The 16,443-nt window shown below is 42.2% G+C and overlaps 1 protein-coding gene across 1 annotated transcript in view; it reads right to left on the bottom strand.

Annotated features, from left to right (window-relative positions):
- LOC308596978 (uncharacterized protein) overlaps window positions 1-16,443 on the bottom strand; it is a 68,432-nt gene that overhangs the window by 33,273 nt on the left and 18,716 nt on the right. Inside the window, exons 8-9 of the mRNA XM_081212417.1 lie at window positions 13,113-13,227; window positions 6,472-6,591 (exon numbers count right to left, since the gene is read on the bottom strand). Coding sequence (XP_081068543.1) covers window positions 6,472-6,591; window positions 13,113-13,227 — 235 coding nt within the window. The remainder of the gene's footprint in view (window positions 1-6,471; window positions 6,592-13,112; window positions 13,228-16,443) is intronic.

Genomic DNA, 16,443 nt, shown 5'->3' on the forward strand with positions numbered 1-16,443 from the left:
CCAGATCTGAGAAGAAATAGAAGCAAAAAGGAGTGTGTGCTGATGGGAAAGCGTCAGAGATGTGAGGAAGGCTCAATTTTAGATGCAGAGTCAAAACTTGAACTGTAGGCAAAGACTCTCTGTTCACTTCTGGACAGCTAATGAGTCACAACAGCTGATCATCAACACAATAGGTAACAGAGGAACCTGTGTGTGTTGCATAGGATCCTGTAGCTTACTTAGGGTGTGCAGTCAGTGCATGTGTAAACACTGACCAGGTCATTGTCACTGGGTGCAAACTAAGCATGCATTCTATAGCACAGTGTTTCCCAACCACTGTTCCGCGGCACACTAGTGTGCCGCGAGATGTTGCCTGGTGTGCCGCGAGATGTTGCCTGGAGGGAGGCGGGAGAGTCGGACGGCGAGAGGCGGGGCGGTGGCGGCGAGGCCGCCCAGCGCGGGGCTCTCGCCATCTGCCTGCCTGGCTGCCTGCGAGCTCGGCGGGCAGTGCCTCCGTCCACAGCGCCTGCCTCGCGGCTCTCATTCCCTGCCCCTGCCAAAGCTCACCCAGCCAAGCCGCGCTCTCCTTCCTGCCTCTCCTTCCTGCCTCCTCCCCCCCCACCCCCAAAGCTTGGAGGTTCCCCGGCAAGGGGGAGGGGAAAAAATTAAAACTTACACTTTCATGCATCCCTCCCGGCGTGACGCTGCGCGCTGACGTCACGGGGCTGTAATGGTGGTGTGCCTCGAGATTTTTTTCATCAAACAAGTGTGCCTTTGCCCAAAAAAGGTTGGGAAACACTGCTATAGCACATCCCACACTACCCAGTGGATGATTACAGTGATAAGCAAGCTGTCTAGTATGGAAGCTTATCTGTCATTAAAGACCTCACTAAGGAACCTCACTAAGGAACCCCTGATAAGCCCTCTAAGGAACTTTGAGGTTTTCTAGTACACAGCTTGAACATCACAATCTGATATCTGAATTTAGGTTTTTTTCTGTTCTCTAATGCTTTTAAAATTCCAAGTACTTGACAACCAACAGTGTCCCATTTAAAGAGCACTCAGTTATTTAGTAACTTCTGTAAAACACCTCAACAGGGAAAGATTGTTCCAGACTTTGCAATCTGTAATGGAAAAGAGTACTTTGTACTATATTTCTGTATTTTAAAAAACACTGTTAGTATTTTTGAAAGCATTACAGTATATATAAGCTTTACACTAATTTGAAGACTAAGTATCTGACACTTCTATTATTATTTTGCTCAAGTATCCTTGATTTTCATAAATATTCTTGATATGATCATATTTTTCATGGTGTCCTTCCATTCTCTATGGTTTTCAGTGAATGCTTTTCTTTCTCTAGTCGGGATTGTGCATACCAAACGAACAGTGAAACCTTTATTTGCGTCAGCCATCGGGCCATAGCAATAAAACAACAATACGATATACACAAATACATTTTAGGTTTTGAATCAATAGCCAAATAGTGGATCTTATTCTAATTGCCTCAGCTAAAAACCTTGCAACCATACCTATCCAGATATGTCAAGCTGCCCTTGTAGTTTCAAGTAAGAACATAAGTATTAAGCAAACACCTGATGTATTTATTGATGCTTGGAGGCTGAAGCCAAGTTCTCACTATATTACTGATTTCAGTATGTTCATGTCTGAGTGCACCTGGCTTTACAGTCTAGAGGTTGAGATATATGGCTGCTAAGAGGCTGCCTCCTCCCCTGTTCTCCTCAGTCAGTACAGCATGAGACTCTTGATCTCAAGGTCGTGGGTTTGAGCCCCATGTTGGGCAACAGATCCTTGCATTGCAGGGCATTGGACTAAATGACCCTTGGAATCCCTTCCAACTCTACACTTCTATGATTCAATTGCTAGGCTCAGCAAGTTAGAATGAGAAGCCTACAAAGAAAAAATTCTCACTACCAAAAAAAAGGGGGGGAGGTTCGCTGACTGATCTTCAATTCCAAAATGTACATGTGTGCATACATTCCATTCCTCCCTGAGGTCCATCAAAGTCAAAAACAGATGATGGTCTGATGGTATGTTATGCATTGCTACAGCTAAAGTTATGTTTTGTGGTTGAGATAGCACCTGGAAGCCATCTCCAGGCTCTCTGACAAAGTGCATGATTTAGTAGTTAAATAAAGAAAATGAACCAAGGCATTCTGCAAAAGCAGTGTGAAACATGTTTGTTTAAGCCAAGGGTAACCAAGGTTGTGTCCTCAATATTCTTTTCGCCTACCTCGTAGCAATCGTCACAACTTTTTTGGTATTTGGCAGTTAGGCATTGGAATGTGTTGTTGGTGTATGGAAGAGCAAGGTGTGGCCATCGCCTACCCCTTCACTTATGCGTATTCCGGTAAAGGAATCCGGCAGTTGTGGATCCTGTCCGATGCCCTGTGTGGCGGGGGGCCATGGCATGACCCTCGGTGACATCAGGGGAGAGCTTATAGTTGTATTTGCATCAACAGGCTTCCCCTACTGGTGGTTAACCCCTCAGCAGACTCACCCCTCTCCGAGTAGGTGGAGTAAAATTTCTTGTGGTCCAATGCCTAAGCCAATACCTTCTCACATGCTGTAATCAATAAAGCTGTGGCCTTTTCTTGCCCATTAACCTAATATGCTGTGTCCACGTGTCTTCATTCCCCAAGCGGGGATTGGGTCCTCAAATCACAAACATGTTTGTTTAAGCCAAGGGTAACCAAGGTTGTGTCCTCAATAGGGACTACAACTCCCATCATCCCTTACCTTTAGCAGGATGGATGGGGCAGATGAGAGCTGGAATGCTGCAACTTCTAGAAGGTGGACACCACAGCAACCACCCCGATTTAATCATTTCCAGTTAGAATCAGGATAATCTAGAATTTTATATTTTAAATAATATCTTTGGTTTTTTTTATTGTTGCGACTCACCCTAAGCATGAGGGGCTGTACTTTCTAGAAACCTAGGCAATGTTAGAAATTATCTCACTGTCCTCTGAAACACGTCATAGAATTGTAGAGTTGGAAAGGATGCTGAAGGCTCTGCATTTTATTCTAGTTCCTTCATTCAACATTGTTAATAAAATAGTAATAAAGCACAAAGTCCTTCCCAAATAGTTCTAACTTAGTATGTCTCCATTCGCAGGGTTCCAGCTCTGGTTAAGTGGAGAAGGATGAGCAAATAGATTTGACCTTCAACTGATAGAAAAAAGCAACAATGGTGCATAATAAGCAGAACCACGCTTGATCTACAAAGAACAAGGAGGAAAGGTTACCCAATCAAATCAGCTTTCATTAGCATCACAAAAGCTTTTTCAAGAGCTTCTAAATAACATCTAGTGTTGGCTCACCTATCTGAGCGTATTTCACTCTAGTTGAAGGCTTCTTTTTTGAAGTTTCTCACTATATGATTTCAAACAAAGATCTAAGAGTTTCCATGTTAAAAGCTGCTCTTTCATGCCAAATGTTTCCAATAGCCAATTCTCACTGCAGCCTTCATTAGAGAAATTAAGCAAGTTTTATTTTTTACACAAGTGCCTGCATGAATTTGCCTTTTGCTTGTTGCACGTTATCTCAAGAAAAGGGAAGTGTGTGTGATATTTATTGTGAAAAATAGGCACGACTGTACATGGAAAATAAATTACTCAGGCTAGAGAAAATATTTTCCCTCTTTAAGAACATTTGCTGCCTTCTGTCCTTCTGAGAGCTGGAGAAGGTTTCATTCCATTATGTGCAAACATGGAACTACATATGAGGGGCTACACAGAGACCACAATGAAGAACTGAATATGCTTCTTGACTGGAACTCCAGCATGCACCAAAATAGCCTAATACATTGGTACCTCAGGTTAAGTATTTAATTCGTTCCGGAGGTCCGTTCTTAACCTGAAACTGTTCTTAACCTGAAGCACTACTTTAGCTAATGGGGCCTCCTGCTGCCGCTGCGCCGCCACAGCACGCTTTCTGTTCTCATCCTGAAGCAAAGTTCTTAACCTGAAGCACAATTTCTGGATTAGTGGGGTCTGTAACCTGAAGTGTATATAACCTGAAGCGTATGTAACCTGAGGTACCACTGTATTTACATGGAAACAAGTTCCATTTAAATTAAAAGGATTTAAATTCAAGTACATGTGTTCATTATTACTGAGTTTCTACTGTTGGTCTAAAGACTGCACATTATCTTCAGAGTTCTACTTAAGCAAGTACCATGCACCAGCCAGATTTGCAGGACACGGAGACTAAAATGAAAGGGGAAGTCTGAGAATTATTGATATGCTTTGGAAAAAGACTGAATGCAGCTCCCTTTGTGTTGCTGAAAGGTGACCTTTCCCCAGAACCAATTAAAATTATGAAATGCTCCAAGAAGGTAAAGCCGTATTTGTCATTGCCTTTAGCATGGCGCATTATAACAACTGTCATAGCAAACGGGCTTCTGATACCGGGGCTTTAATTGCAAAGCTTAATACATGTATGTTAATATGCAACGCAAGCGCTTTTCAGCAGGTGTTCTATGTGATGAAGTTAGCTTCATGAATAATTCATCACAAGAGCCACTTCTGCCGAGATACAATTTGCAATGTTTTTCAAGTGAGATCAGTGAAAATCAGGAGCTGTCATTGCCAATTTGTTTCAGTCCAGATTCAGAAGGTCACACCCTTGACACGCAACAGAGGTTAGAAATGCCCTTTTCTTCTTTTACATGTCAGCCATCATATATACTTTTATTTCCACCCTTGCATCCCTAGAACTTAGAATGCCTGGTATTATCTGGACAGTTCACACCAAAAAAAAACAAGCTCATGAAAAGAAGAGCTTTCTGTCAAATTTGAATAAATTTTTGCTTCTCCTGTTCACAAATATGTATTCCTGCTCTGAATCATGAAGTTAAACCAGATCCCTGAAACATCTTATATTTGGTCCAGTTCATTTATAATGTCAAGTTTGCATATTCCACCCTTCCCTCTCCCCCTCTGGCACAGCCACAGAGTGGAGATTGGAAGCATCCACTTCCTGTGATTTATCTTTATGCCCATAGAGAATAAACTCTTGTTAGTATAAACTACAGTTTACTTATAACAGGCCAGGATGAAATGATAGTTCATGATTCCAGTGTTTCATTAAACCATAGTTGATGTTAAACAGGGAGCAGAGGCTTGAAACCTTCACATGGTCACCCAGGAGGGAGTGTGGAAAAGCCTGAGACTCAAGCAAACACATCTGCATAACATATAATTATGGTTTAGTGTTGCCTCCAAACAAGCCCATACCATATTAAAATGGAGGATTCTACCTCATCCATCAGGTTTTTCTTATTTTGCTATTAAACAGTATTCACAACCTAGAGATACATTTCCAAAATCTGTTTAAATTTAGACATAAAATGTACAGTGGTACCTCGGGTTAAGTACTTAATTCATTCCGGAGGTCCATTTTTAACCTGAAACGGTTCTTAACCTGAAGCACCACTTCAGATGATGGGGCCTCCTGCTGCCACCCGGCCACCGGAGCACGATTTCTGTTCTCATCCTGAAGCAAAGTTCTTAACCAGAGGTACTATTTCTGGGTTAGCGGAGTCTGTAACCTGAAACGTATGTAACCTGAAGCATATGTAACCCGAGGTACCACTGTATAGAGATACAAAAATTGTGAATGTCTTCACTGCGGAGAATTAGAGGGATGCAGAAAAGAGTCACTTTGTGTCTCTTAATATTTTCTCATCTTCTGATTTGACTTGCACCAGTTCTTTATTTATACTTCTGCCAAGCATGTCTTTGTCCTCAGCCAGTGGTGGTAGTGTTCCTTTATGAAACCATTGCTCAGTGGTGGCTGATGAAATATGGCATGGCAAATATGGTTGAATCCAACACATCATACTTAACATCCCATTGTACACAAGAGCACACAAAAATCTTATCAGGCAAAACTGTGGTCAATAATTCAGAAAACAAAAGACTGTCAATATACAGACATTGATTTGGTGCCAAGCCAGTATAGAAGTTTATCATCGCACTTGCTGCCCCAGAGCTACGCTGAGAAATGCTCTTGAACAAGATGCCTAACTTACCCTCCTCATGTCACGTGGTATCCAGCATATTCATGCTGGCATCACAACAAAGTTCTGACTGGGATATCTAAAAGCAGATTATCTTTTTGTATATTCTTTTGCACTTAGATATGTCTTGTGCAGTAATAATGTAAAAAAAAGAGTTATACTTGCATAAGTCACTTTTTTTTTGTTCTAGTCAAAATGTTCTTCTGTAAAGGCAAATAGCTCTGCCTTTAATTGAGCATCCCTTGATGGAAATCAATATCCCCTCAAGTATACTTTTAATCATATGGGATTTTAGTCATTAACCAGTCTGAAAGCAAGAGGGGCAAATGATTCATACTCATGCTGATTAATTTTAATATTTTAAGGAATAAAAAAAGACAGTCAAAGTAAAAGTCGGGGAAGAAATGAAGCATTCTTCCTTGTATTTCAATTCATTAAGTCCTTACCACATATCTAAGATTTAAATTTTCTATTTTGCCATAGCAGACGTCCAAAAGGGTAATTGGCTGTGTAACAAGGTTCCCTCCCATAGTCCAAGGCAATGCAAGTTTTGACAGATCAGAAATCTGAAAAAGAGGGATGGTAGGAAATATTTTTTTTAAAACAGTTACATTGATTAAGTTTGTGTTTCATAGCTAAACCCTCCCAAAGTTTAGTTCATCTCAATTTACAAAAATGTACATTTTAATAAATAGTTCTTACCTTCAAGAAATCAAAGTACTTTCTCATTTGTCTGTTACTTTCAATAATCAGATCTAGCCAATTTCTAAGCTTCTGACAGAGCACTGGAGAGGTGGAATTCCTATGGATAGGATTCCCTTTTTGTGTAAGGTTGTCACCAAAAGAATTACAGTAGCCTAACAAACCCTAGACTGACCAGCTGTTGAGGGATAGCCCAGGGGACAGAGACTTCAACCAAACTTTGTAAAATGCCCTTATAGAACTTAAGATTTAGTTTAATAACATGCAGTCTAGCATCTGAGGAAGTTTTTACCAAGAAATTCCAAAGATGTCTATTTTTAAAATCTAGTAGTGAGTTCATAGCATAAACAAGATAGGAACCAGGAACTACCAATACATAGCTCCATATCTTAGCCATCTTGTTGCAGAAGTTCTCAGTAACAGGAACACAGGAAGTTCCCTTATACTGAATCAGATCATTCATCCATCTAGCTAGCTCAATATTGTCTATGCTGACTGGGCAACTCCCCCATGTTTCAGACAGGAGTCACTTCCCCTACTAGTTGGAAATGCCAGGGATCGACTATGGGACCTTCTACATGTGAAACATATGCTCTACTATTAAGCTGTAGCCCTTCCCTGAAAATAGTAAAAGAAGAAGAAGAAGCAGTTGTCACAAATCCCTATTTTTCTTATCCCCATTCAAAAAGAAATCTTTGGATACTGAACTGATAAAGGAGAAAGGCGTTCATGGAACAAGTGGCTTATTATTCTGTTGCTATTCCATGAAGCCCTTAACTTGTTCAAGTCTGGAGTAGCTCAGAGGCTCTTAAATGTTTACTGTGCAAGGCTCCCCAAATAAACTACAAGGCCAAAGCCAAGAGACGGCTTAACTGTTAGTAGTGTAAACTATGGTTTATTGAAACAGGCTAGGATCAACTTATAGTTCATGATTCTCACAAGGATTACAAGCGATACAGTTGGTGCCTCCAGCCTTAACGATCATATCTTATTGCAGCTCACTCACTTAGGATATCACAACATGGAATATATTATGTTTCTCACTAAATAAACAACAGGTTTGGATGCCCAGTGAAAGCTCTTAGGGTCTCAGATGTTTTCAATAAAAAATGGAACCCTAACACTTCTACAGCACCTGTTGCCAACAGAAGGTGAAATCACAAATGGGATATGCTAATTTATGATTTCACCTTCAGCTGGCCCTAGATGCTAAAGTAGGTTCCACTGTGCCTTGCTGGGATGCATGACTTTGAGTAGGCTGTTTTACTGTGGCAAAGAAGATGCACAGTTGGTCCTGGTTGGATGCCAAAGAGCAAGATACCAAGCAAAACAACACAACCACAAGATGTAATGGCAATATTTGTGCTGTAACATGTGCAACCCCAAAAGGTCATAATAATAATGCAATGATTTAGAATTTAAAATTGGGTCAAAGTGGCCACAACACTGCAACTTAATAAAAGCAAAAACAAAAGTGTAGATAAAATTCCCAATGGAAACTGTGTTAATCTCAATATATATATACTTGCCCTAGTTCATGAAAATAATCAATGCAAGAACCTTTATTGCAAAAATAAGAGAATATTTATTACAAGGGCAGTCAAATCCTAAGATCACAGAGACTTACTAATGACGATGCTACAAGGGCAATTTAAGCATTCTAATTCTTGCACCTGCCCCCCTCATTTAACCTGCTGCCCACTGACTATACAGTGGTGCCTCGCAAGACGAAATTAATCCGTTCCGCGAGTCTCTTCGTCTTGCGGTTTTTTCGTCTTGCAAAGCATGGCTATTAGCGGCTTAGTGGCTATTAGCGGCTTAGCGGCTATTAACGGCTTAGCGGCTTTAAGAAAAAGGAAACAAACTCGCAAGAACTCGCAAGACGTTTCGTCTTGCGAAGCAAGCCCATAGGGAAATTCGTCTTGCAGAACGACTCAAAAAACGGAAAACTCTTTTGTCTTGCGCGTTTTTCGTCTTGCGAGGTACCACTGTATTAGGAGTACCATATGCAACTGTACATTTCTCAATATGGAGCAAATCAGGTTTGAATTAACAACTGTAATGTAGGACATGGTACAACAGCAGCTCTCATAAGAAGCCAGGCCCCTCCTATGAGATACATATTAATGAGTCACTCATGTGTACCAGGCTATCCATATACACCAAGAGAGTGGGGATGAAGCCTCAATGGCTTCTTGAACCATTTTTGATTTTTTGGTTTTTTTAAAAGACAAACACATTGTTCAGAACACAATAGTAATCTTTTTTTCTGAAATGGACCTGACATTGAGGCATGGTTTTGTGGATCTGAAATCAGCTGTCCAGCTTCTTTTGAATTAAAGCATCTAGCCATTGGCAGCTAGGGCTGGGCGATACCTGGTTTTCAACATTGTGATATATCAGCAGCTAAATACCACAATACGTTGATATATCATGATGTCTGGAATGCATCTTGGCTGCTTCTTCCTCCCCACCTTAGCTAAGCAAGCCCTGATGCCTCTCCAGCTCACAGGAGCCAGAAGAACAGGGTGGGGCTTCCTAAAAAGATGCAGGCAGGCAGGATGGAGTCTGAGATGGTGCTCGCCTGGAACCTTCTCTTCTCATGCTCCTTCTGCCTGCCTGCCTGCTTACCCCCTTTGCCATCTGCATGCAATTTGAGCTGGTGCAATGTATTTCCAGCTCAGATTGTCTGAAACCGGTATCGCAAACCTGAATGCCATACTGCTTTCAGACAATTTACCAATATATTGCCCAGTTCCAATGGCAGCCAGAAAAGGTTGTGACCCAGGCCCGCTACAGATCGGCCAATGCATCAGGAGTATTGAATGCATAAAACAGGCCTGCACACAAGTCCTACCAAATGCTATACCCTTGGGTAGATGTCTGGGGTTATCAGAAGCAAGGCAGGAACTTCATGAGAACACGGAACAGATCCAGGAATAGGTATCATCTGGTCTGGCCCTTTATAGTCAGAAGTTCCTGAACAAGTCCAAAGCTTATTGGATTGCTTCTTAAATATAAAAATCACCAAATTCCACTGCCCAAGTGCTTATTCCAAGGGGAAAAAACTATTGCTGCTGTGGGTAGGCATATGGAGCATTGGTTTCTCAAGCTGCGTTTACCTGGCCAATGTAAGTGGAACATATGCTTCTATTGTGTTTTATTTTGCTTCTGCCTGCGGAACTGGAATTAGTTGCTATGTGACTGCCTGACAGTCATTATGCTAGCCAGTATGCATCAGGGCAAGTGAAACTCAAACCTTGAAGACAACCACATTGTCAACCCAGAACTGTAACCATGGCAACAGCCATGCTGCTTCAAAGGGATAAAGAAAGACAAAATAATATATCTGATATACTATTACTGTAGAAAATAAAATAAAAGATTTAAAAGATGGTTGGCTCAACTTCCTAAATTCATGGCAAAGTGTACTTTTTGTAACTAACAATTTTGATCACTTCATTATTATTTTAATTTAAAAATTTCCCCCCACCCAAACACACCATTGTAGGTTTGAGTATTTCCAAACCTAATATTTCCAACTGAGTCATATTCTCTGTAAATCTAATGAAATAAATAGACTAACATCATAAGTCCATTGGTATCAATGGGTTTACTCTAAGCATGGCTAATGTTGGATATCAGCCCTATTATGTGATAGGAAATATGGCATGCTGTGTTTTTGTAGTACTTTTTCTTTGTAGACTCATTTAATAAAGTGGTATTTACTTTAAAACTCATTAGGATAATTTGTTACCTACTAATCATCTTTGCTACTGTCGCTAGGTCCACTGATGTCCATGATGACTTTTTTGTTCTTTGATTTTATGAAAAACAAAAACTTCAGTCATGAAAATGCCTGAATAATAACAGCATGTAGAAAATGATTATACCTGATTTAAAAGTTCAGGCAAAGTGGCAGTAAACAAATGCTGCTATAAAGGAGAAAAATACATTATGGATGAACAGGCCTCAAAGAAGTTCAGCTATGGGTGACAAGCAAGATAACCAGAGCTCACTGCAACAAAAATCAAGAGGTTTTCTGTACCCCAGAAAGGCAAGGATATTGCCAAGCGCTAGTTATGAGGGTTGGGGAAAACTGCAGAAAAGCTGGGAGATGAAGGTGAAACCCAAAGATGCACTTTCAGCCAGCCCAGGGGCTTGGGCTTATCCAATTGATTTTTTACTTTTATTCTTTAAACAACACCCCACCCAGACACCTGCCCACAATACAGGAACAAACTGCCTGCTTAATTTTTCATAGGAACTAGTTTCAAACCTTCCTGGGATCTAGTACCCAAATGAGGTTCCAGTTGCCACCTTCAAGACTGCCCACCTCCGGTTGCAACTGCGGCTATGCCACTGTCACTGCACCCCTTTCCATTCACCACTTGGGTCAAGAGAGGAGAGGAAAGAAGTCTTCAGAAGCTCTCTGCTTGTTCAGACCTAACCAGCCACAGGCTTTCACTCCTAATACTGCATTCTGTACACCAGTCGTCGTCTCCCCCCCCCCCCCCGTCCTGTGTTGCTGACATTCTGTTACATCTGTACCAGACGTTCCTCTGAGCTCGGGTTTGAATACCTGTCTAATAACCAAGATAAAGATTCTCTGTTTTCAGCACATGGAACTACATATATGTACATCACAAGAACAATTATATACAAATTAGTCCATAATCTAGCCTCTTCTTTTATGTATAGCTACATTTTTTTAAAAAAACACCTAAATTTAACATTCAAAGCACAGTTATCCTAGTCTACACTTAATTAGGCTGGAGTTCTCTGTATCTCTCTATTATACATAAGCTAAAAATGTGTATCACCTTAATCATTTTCCATTCCATACTTCTGAAGAAAGACTGGCTTCTGTAAAATGATTTTATAGAATTTAATTTATTTCAGTTCTCACCCTTTCCTATAGGCTCACTAACATCTACAGTCTCCATTTTCTTTTTCTAATTGAGTTTTTGGGGTGCATTTGAGATATGAGAGATTCTAATACACCGAGAAGTGATATTACACCAAATTAACCTACACAAGAACCACCAGGCATTTCCTGCTGCTTCTTGAAGAATTCAATTACTTTGACACAGACTATGAAAAAGTGATTTCCAGTATAGGACAAGAGTAAACTGAGCTGGGTTTCCTGAAAGAAATCTAGATTTTCTTTTTGAAAACAACAACAGTTGTTCCTGCTTGATTGACAGCAGAGAAATGAAAATTTGTCAGGCTAGAAAGGCTAAAGTTTATGTGTTGTACTATGATAAACTATAAAACTTTTAACAGGAAAAAGCACAATGTAAGCAAGGAACAAAAATGGGCTCTCTCCAAAACCATTTCATAAGGCTATCTAATTAAGATTTATATTAAAAATATTTCCTTTTTTCCCTTCTGTATTCTTTATTTCACTTTTCTTTACCACATTTCTATCCCTTCCTTTAAGACAGGGGCTGGGAACTTGTGACTCTTATTGGTTACAGCTCCAATCATCCCTGACCATAGGCCATGCTGGCTGGAGCTGATGGGAGTTGTGATCCAACAATTCCTGGAGAGCCACAGGTTCCACACCAACGGTGTTTCTTGGAGCTGTGTATATGGGAGCTATCCAATTTCATCCTCAAAACAACCACAGTAGCCTAGGATGAGATAGTGATTGATCCCAATCCACCCAACAAAAAATATTTATTTGCCAACTAATTTTCAGCCCTCTGGATCAAACCATAGTCTGGTAGTCTGGGAACAATGTCCAAACAGATGCCTATGGGAAGCCCACAAAGAGGACACTACAAAATGAATAGATTTCTTTTTGTATTTCCTCGCTTGCAAGGACATTATACAAGATAATCCCCTATAGGTGTGCTGGATTATGGGCTACATGCTCAGAAATGCAGTAAAGGGCAACTGAAATGATCAAGCAACTAGAGAAAAAATTTCAGCATTCAGCTGTTTTAGTTTGGCAAAAAAGGCAAGGTAAAGGAAACAGAATATTTATTTATAGACTGCTTAATGTAAAATAATATAAAAACCTTTTAAGCAGCTTGAAATGGTAAAAGACAAATTTACGGAGGGTAAGGCTGTCAGTGGCTGCTAACCACATTGGCTATGTCCTCCCTCCACTGTTACGAGGCAGCCTGCCTTTGAGATTTTACAGCTCACTCTTGATTAATTATTATCAGTAGTAGTAATAGTAGTAGTAGTAATAGTAGTAGTACTATACCACCCTTCATCTGCTCCAGAGGGTCAGGCAACCCTCCAGAACAACAGGGAGCTTCAGGGAGGAAGAGAGGAAGGGGAATTCTAGCTGGAAGAGGGAAAGGTAGGAAATCACACATTTAAAAAATCATTAACAATATACAAATATAAACCTGATGTTGTCATAACTTACCTGCTGGTTTCTTTGAAGTTTTACTCTCATTGCTTCACATATCTCGATTAAATGAAGAAGTTCTGGACGTGGAATGGTTACTTCAGTTGCAGTTCCTTCAGCGCTGAGAAAAAAACTGTGTAAAGTACAATGCATTATTATAGTCACATTTTTCACTTTTTAATACCGTAAAGAAAAACACGGATTGTATTCATTATTTGCATGCTTTTTATAATAGTGCTGATTTTGCAAGTGAAATAGGCACTAACAAAGAATTCAAAGAGCATATTTATATAGCCAGTGAATACCAATTATGAAAGCATGCTTTCAAAACATAAAGGTAAAGAGACCCCTGACCATTAGGTCCAGTCGTGGCCAAATCTGGGGTTGCGGCGCTCATCTCGCTTTATTGGCCGAGAGAACCAGCGTACAGCTTCTGGGTCATGTGGCCAGCATGACTAAGCCACTTCTGGAGAACCAAAACAGCGCACGGAAACACCGTTTACCTTCCCACCGGAGCGGTACCTATTTATCTACTTGCACTTTGACGTGCTTTCAAACTGCTAGGTTGGCAGGAGCAGGGACCAAGCAACGGGAGCTCACCCCGTCGCGGGGATTTGAACCGCCGACCTTGTGATCAGCAAGTCCCAGGCTCTGTGGTTTAACCCACAGCGCCACCCACGTCCCTTTTCAAAACATACCTCACTGCTATTTAAGTTATCTCCTTGAGCCTTTGCAATAGTTAAGAAATGTATTTTCCTTTAGTGCCAAGCATATTTTACCACTATATGCTAGCATACCTATACTAATTGGAAATAAAAATACCCCAGTATCTTGAAGAATAGTTCCCTTGGCCAAGATGCAAAGAGATGTGGGCAGTACTTCTACACACAACTAAGAGAGGCAGCAATTTACCACCACCAATGGACTGCGTTCCCCCCACCTCACACACACAAATACCAACACAAGAAATGCAATAATTTACTGCATAGTAAATTAATCTGGAGGATTCTCACCCCCTAAACTTCAAGTGCAGCTTTTAAGGGAGCAATAGGAGATTTAAAAAACTACAGTGCACCACGAAAATACAGTCCTGGGCATCCCAATCCTCGCTTTCTGCATTTCAGAATGATGTTTTTGTTGCTGTTATTATTATTAATGTTTCTTTTTTTGTAACTGCAGCAAAACAAGTTTTGGAAACATGAAATACACTAAGAAAATTATTCACCAGTTATTTATTTTTAAACACAACACCCTGCAACACACCTAAAACTCATTTTCTTCTTTTCTCTCCCCTCTCCAATTAATTTTTTTAATGCAGCGTAGGGAAACAGCCCTAAAAAGCTAGGGATCTTGGTAACTTAAGGACCACCTTCACCAATATGAACCTGCCTGCTCATGTCCATCAAAGCCCTGCTCTGCACCCCCTTTATTTTAAAATGTAGGTGAATGAGGGCACAAGACAGAGCCTTCTCAGCAAGTGGGCTCAGGATCTGGAATTTCCTGCAGCCAAAGGTTTACTCTCAGACTATATTCAAAAATATAAAAAATAGAATAGAAGCTTCAAATAATTCCCATTGTGTGTGTCAGGGAACTGCCATCGGAGGAACAGGCGGAGGGGCTCAGGGAGGAAGAAAGAGACTCAACAGCTGAGGCAGGAACCAGCAGGGGGAGGAGTGAATCTCTGAGGGAATGCGAGCAGGAGGGAGGGCTCAGAGACGCTTCCAGTGAGAACAGTGGGGAGGTATCTGAGGCGCCCGTGGGGAGACCCACGCCTCGCCGGAAACTGTCACGCCGTGAATCCAGGAGACGCGTTTCCGTCAAGGAGCTTCTTTGCTGGAAGCGCTTCCGCCGGCAGCCACTGTCAGACTCTACGAGTGACTAGAGCAGACATGTCTGAGGAGCTCTGTCACGCACAGAGGTTTGTGGAGCCGCACAAACTCTGAGGGAGTACGCTTTTACGCACAAGCAGCTAATCATTCCCTCACAGCAGTCTGACAGTCTCTGTACGCTGCCTGTGCAGGAGAAAGCATCATGAGCGACCCAGCCGGCACCGGAAGAGCAGGGGTTGGGACTGGTCCAAGCTTGGAAGAAAGATACCGAGCGTTGGAAGTCCAACTTGCATTGCAGACGGCGAGGCTTGAGGAGAGGAGGGCGCAGGATGCAGACCAAAAGGGGAGAGTCACTCAGTTCCCCAGAAAGGTACCAGGATTGGTGCAGAAGTTTGGGGGGGACCCCAAGGATTACCATGCCTTTAGGACAGAGATGCAATATGCCCTTAATGTGCAGTTTGATGAGTTCCCTGATGAGGAATCGCGAGTTGCCTTCGTAATTGGGCACCTTGAGAAGGGGGCGCGGGACTGGGTTCGACCCCTAATGGCAACGCACAATGACGTCCTAAAGGACACGATGAAGTTCTTTCGTGCAATGGATATCATGTTTTCCAGCGATATTGAGGAAGGGGTGGTGCGCAGGCAGCTAATGGCTTGCAAGCAGGGAAGCCGATCTGTCCGTGAGTACTGGACTGAATTTACCATGCTGGTACACAGATTGGGTTGGGATTTATCGGCGGCACCCATTCAGATGTTATTTGAAGAAGGTCTTTCTTCGGCTGTGAAAGATGAACTGTCCCGGAGCCCCAGGGCGGTGTCTATGGATCAGCTGACCAAATCTGCGCTGACCATAGGAGCGCGCCAGGAGGCAAGAGCCTTGGAGAGGCGGGAAGGGAGAGGGGAACGTTGGAAGGAGTTCCGCATTCCAGACATTCCTGAGCCAGCTTTCCCGCCTGCAGAGCCGATGGAAATCGGAACAGCGCGCGCGCGCGCATTTTCAAAACCCAGTGAGGGGGTTAAGAAGGAGGGAAAGGGCGCCCGGAAATGCTACCTCTGCCAACAGCCAGGCCACTTTGCCAGAGTCTGCCCCCAGAGGAAGGAATGGCAAGGGATGGTGGGAGCTGTTGAGGGAGGAGAGCAGGGAGAAACAGAGCAGGTAAAAGCCAACGCCTGGTTGCCACAGTCGGGGCACTGCAGCCAGGCCAAAGAGCAGTGAAAGTGCCCGTGCCAGAAGCACCTCAACCTGCTCTAGTGATTGAAGTGTCGCTAGAGCTGCAAAATGGACACCCCCTAAAAATAAAGGCGCTGTTGGACTCAGGCAGCTCCTGCAATTTTATGAGCAAGGAGTTTGCTGCTGAACACCAGATACAGACTATCCCTTTAAGCAACCCCCTGCAGGTGACCACGATCGATGGCAGGGAGTTGTTGGGAGGAGGAGTCAGCTTGCAGACCGTCCCAATGATAATGAGGGTGGCAAGGCACACAGAACTGATAGCATTTAATGTGGCCACCTTGGGAGG

The sequence above is a fragment of the Podarcis bocagei genome (genome assembly GCF_964188305.1).
Source record: "Podarcis bocagei genome assembly, chromosome: 11".
Taxonomy (NCBI): Eukaryota; Metazoa; Chordata; class Lepidosauria; order Squamata; family Lacertidae; genus Podarcis; species Podarcis bocagei.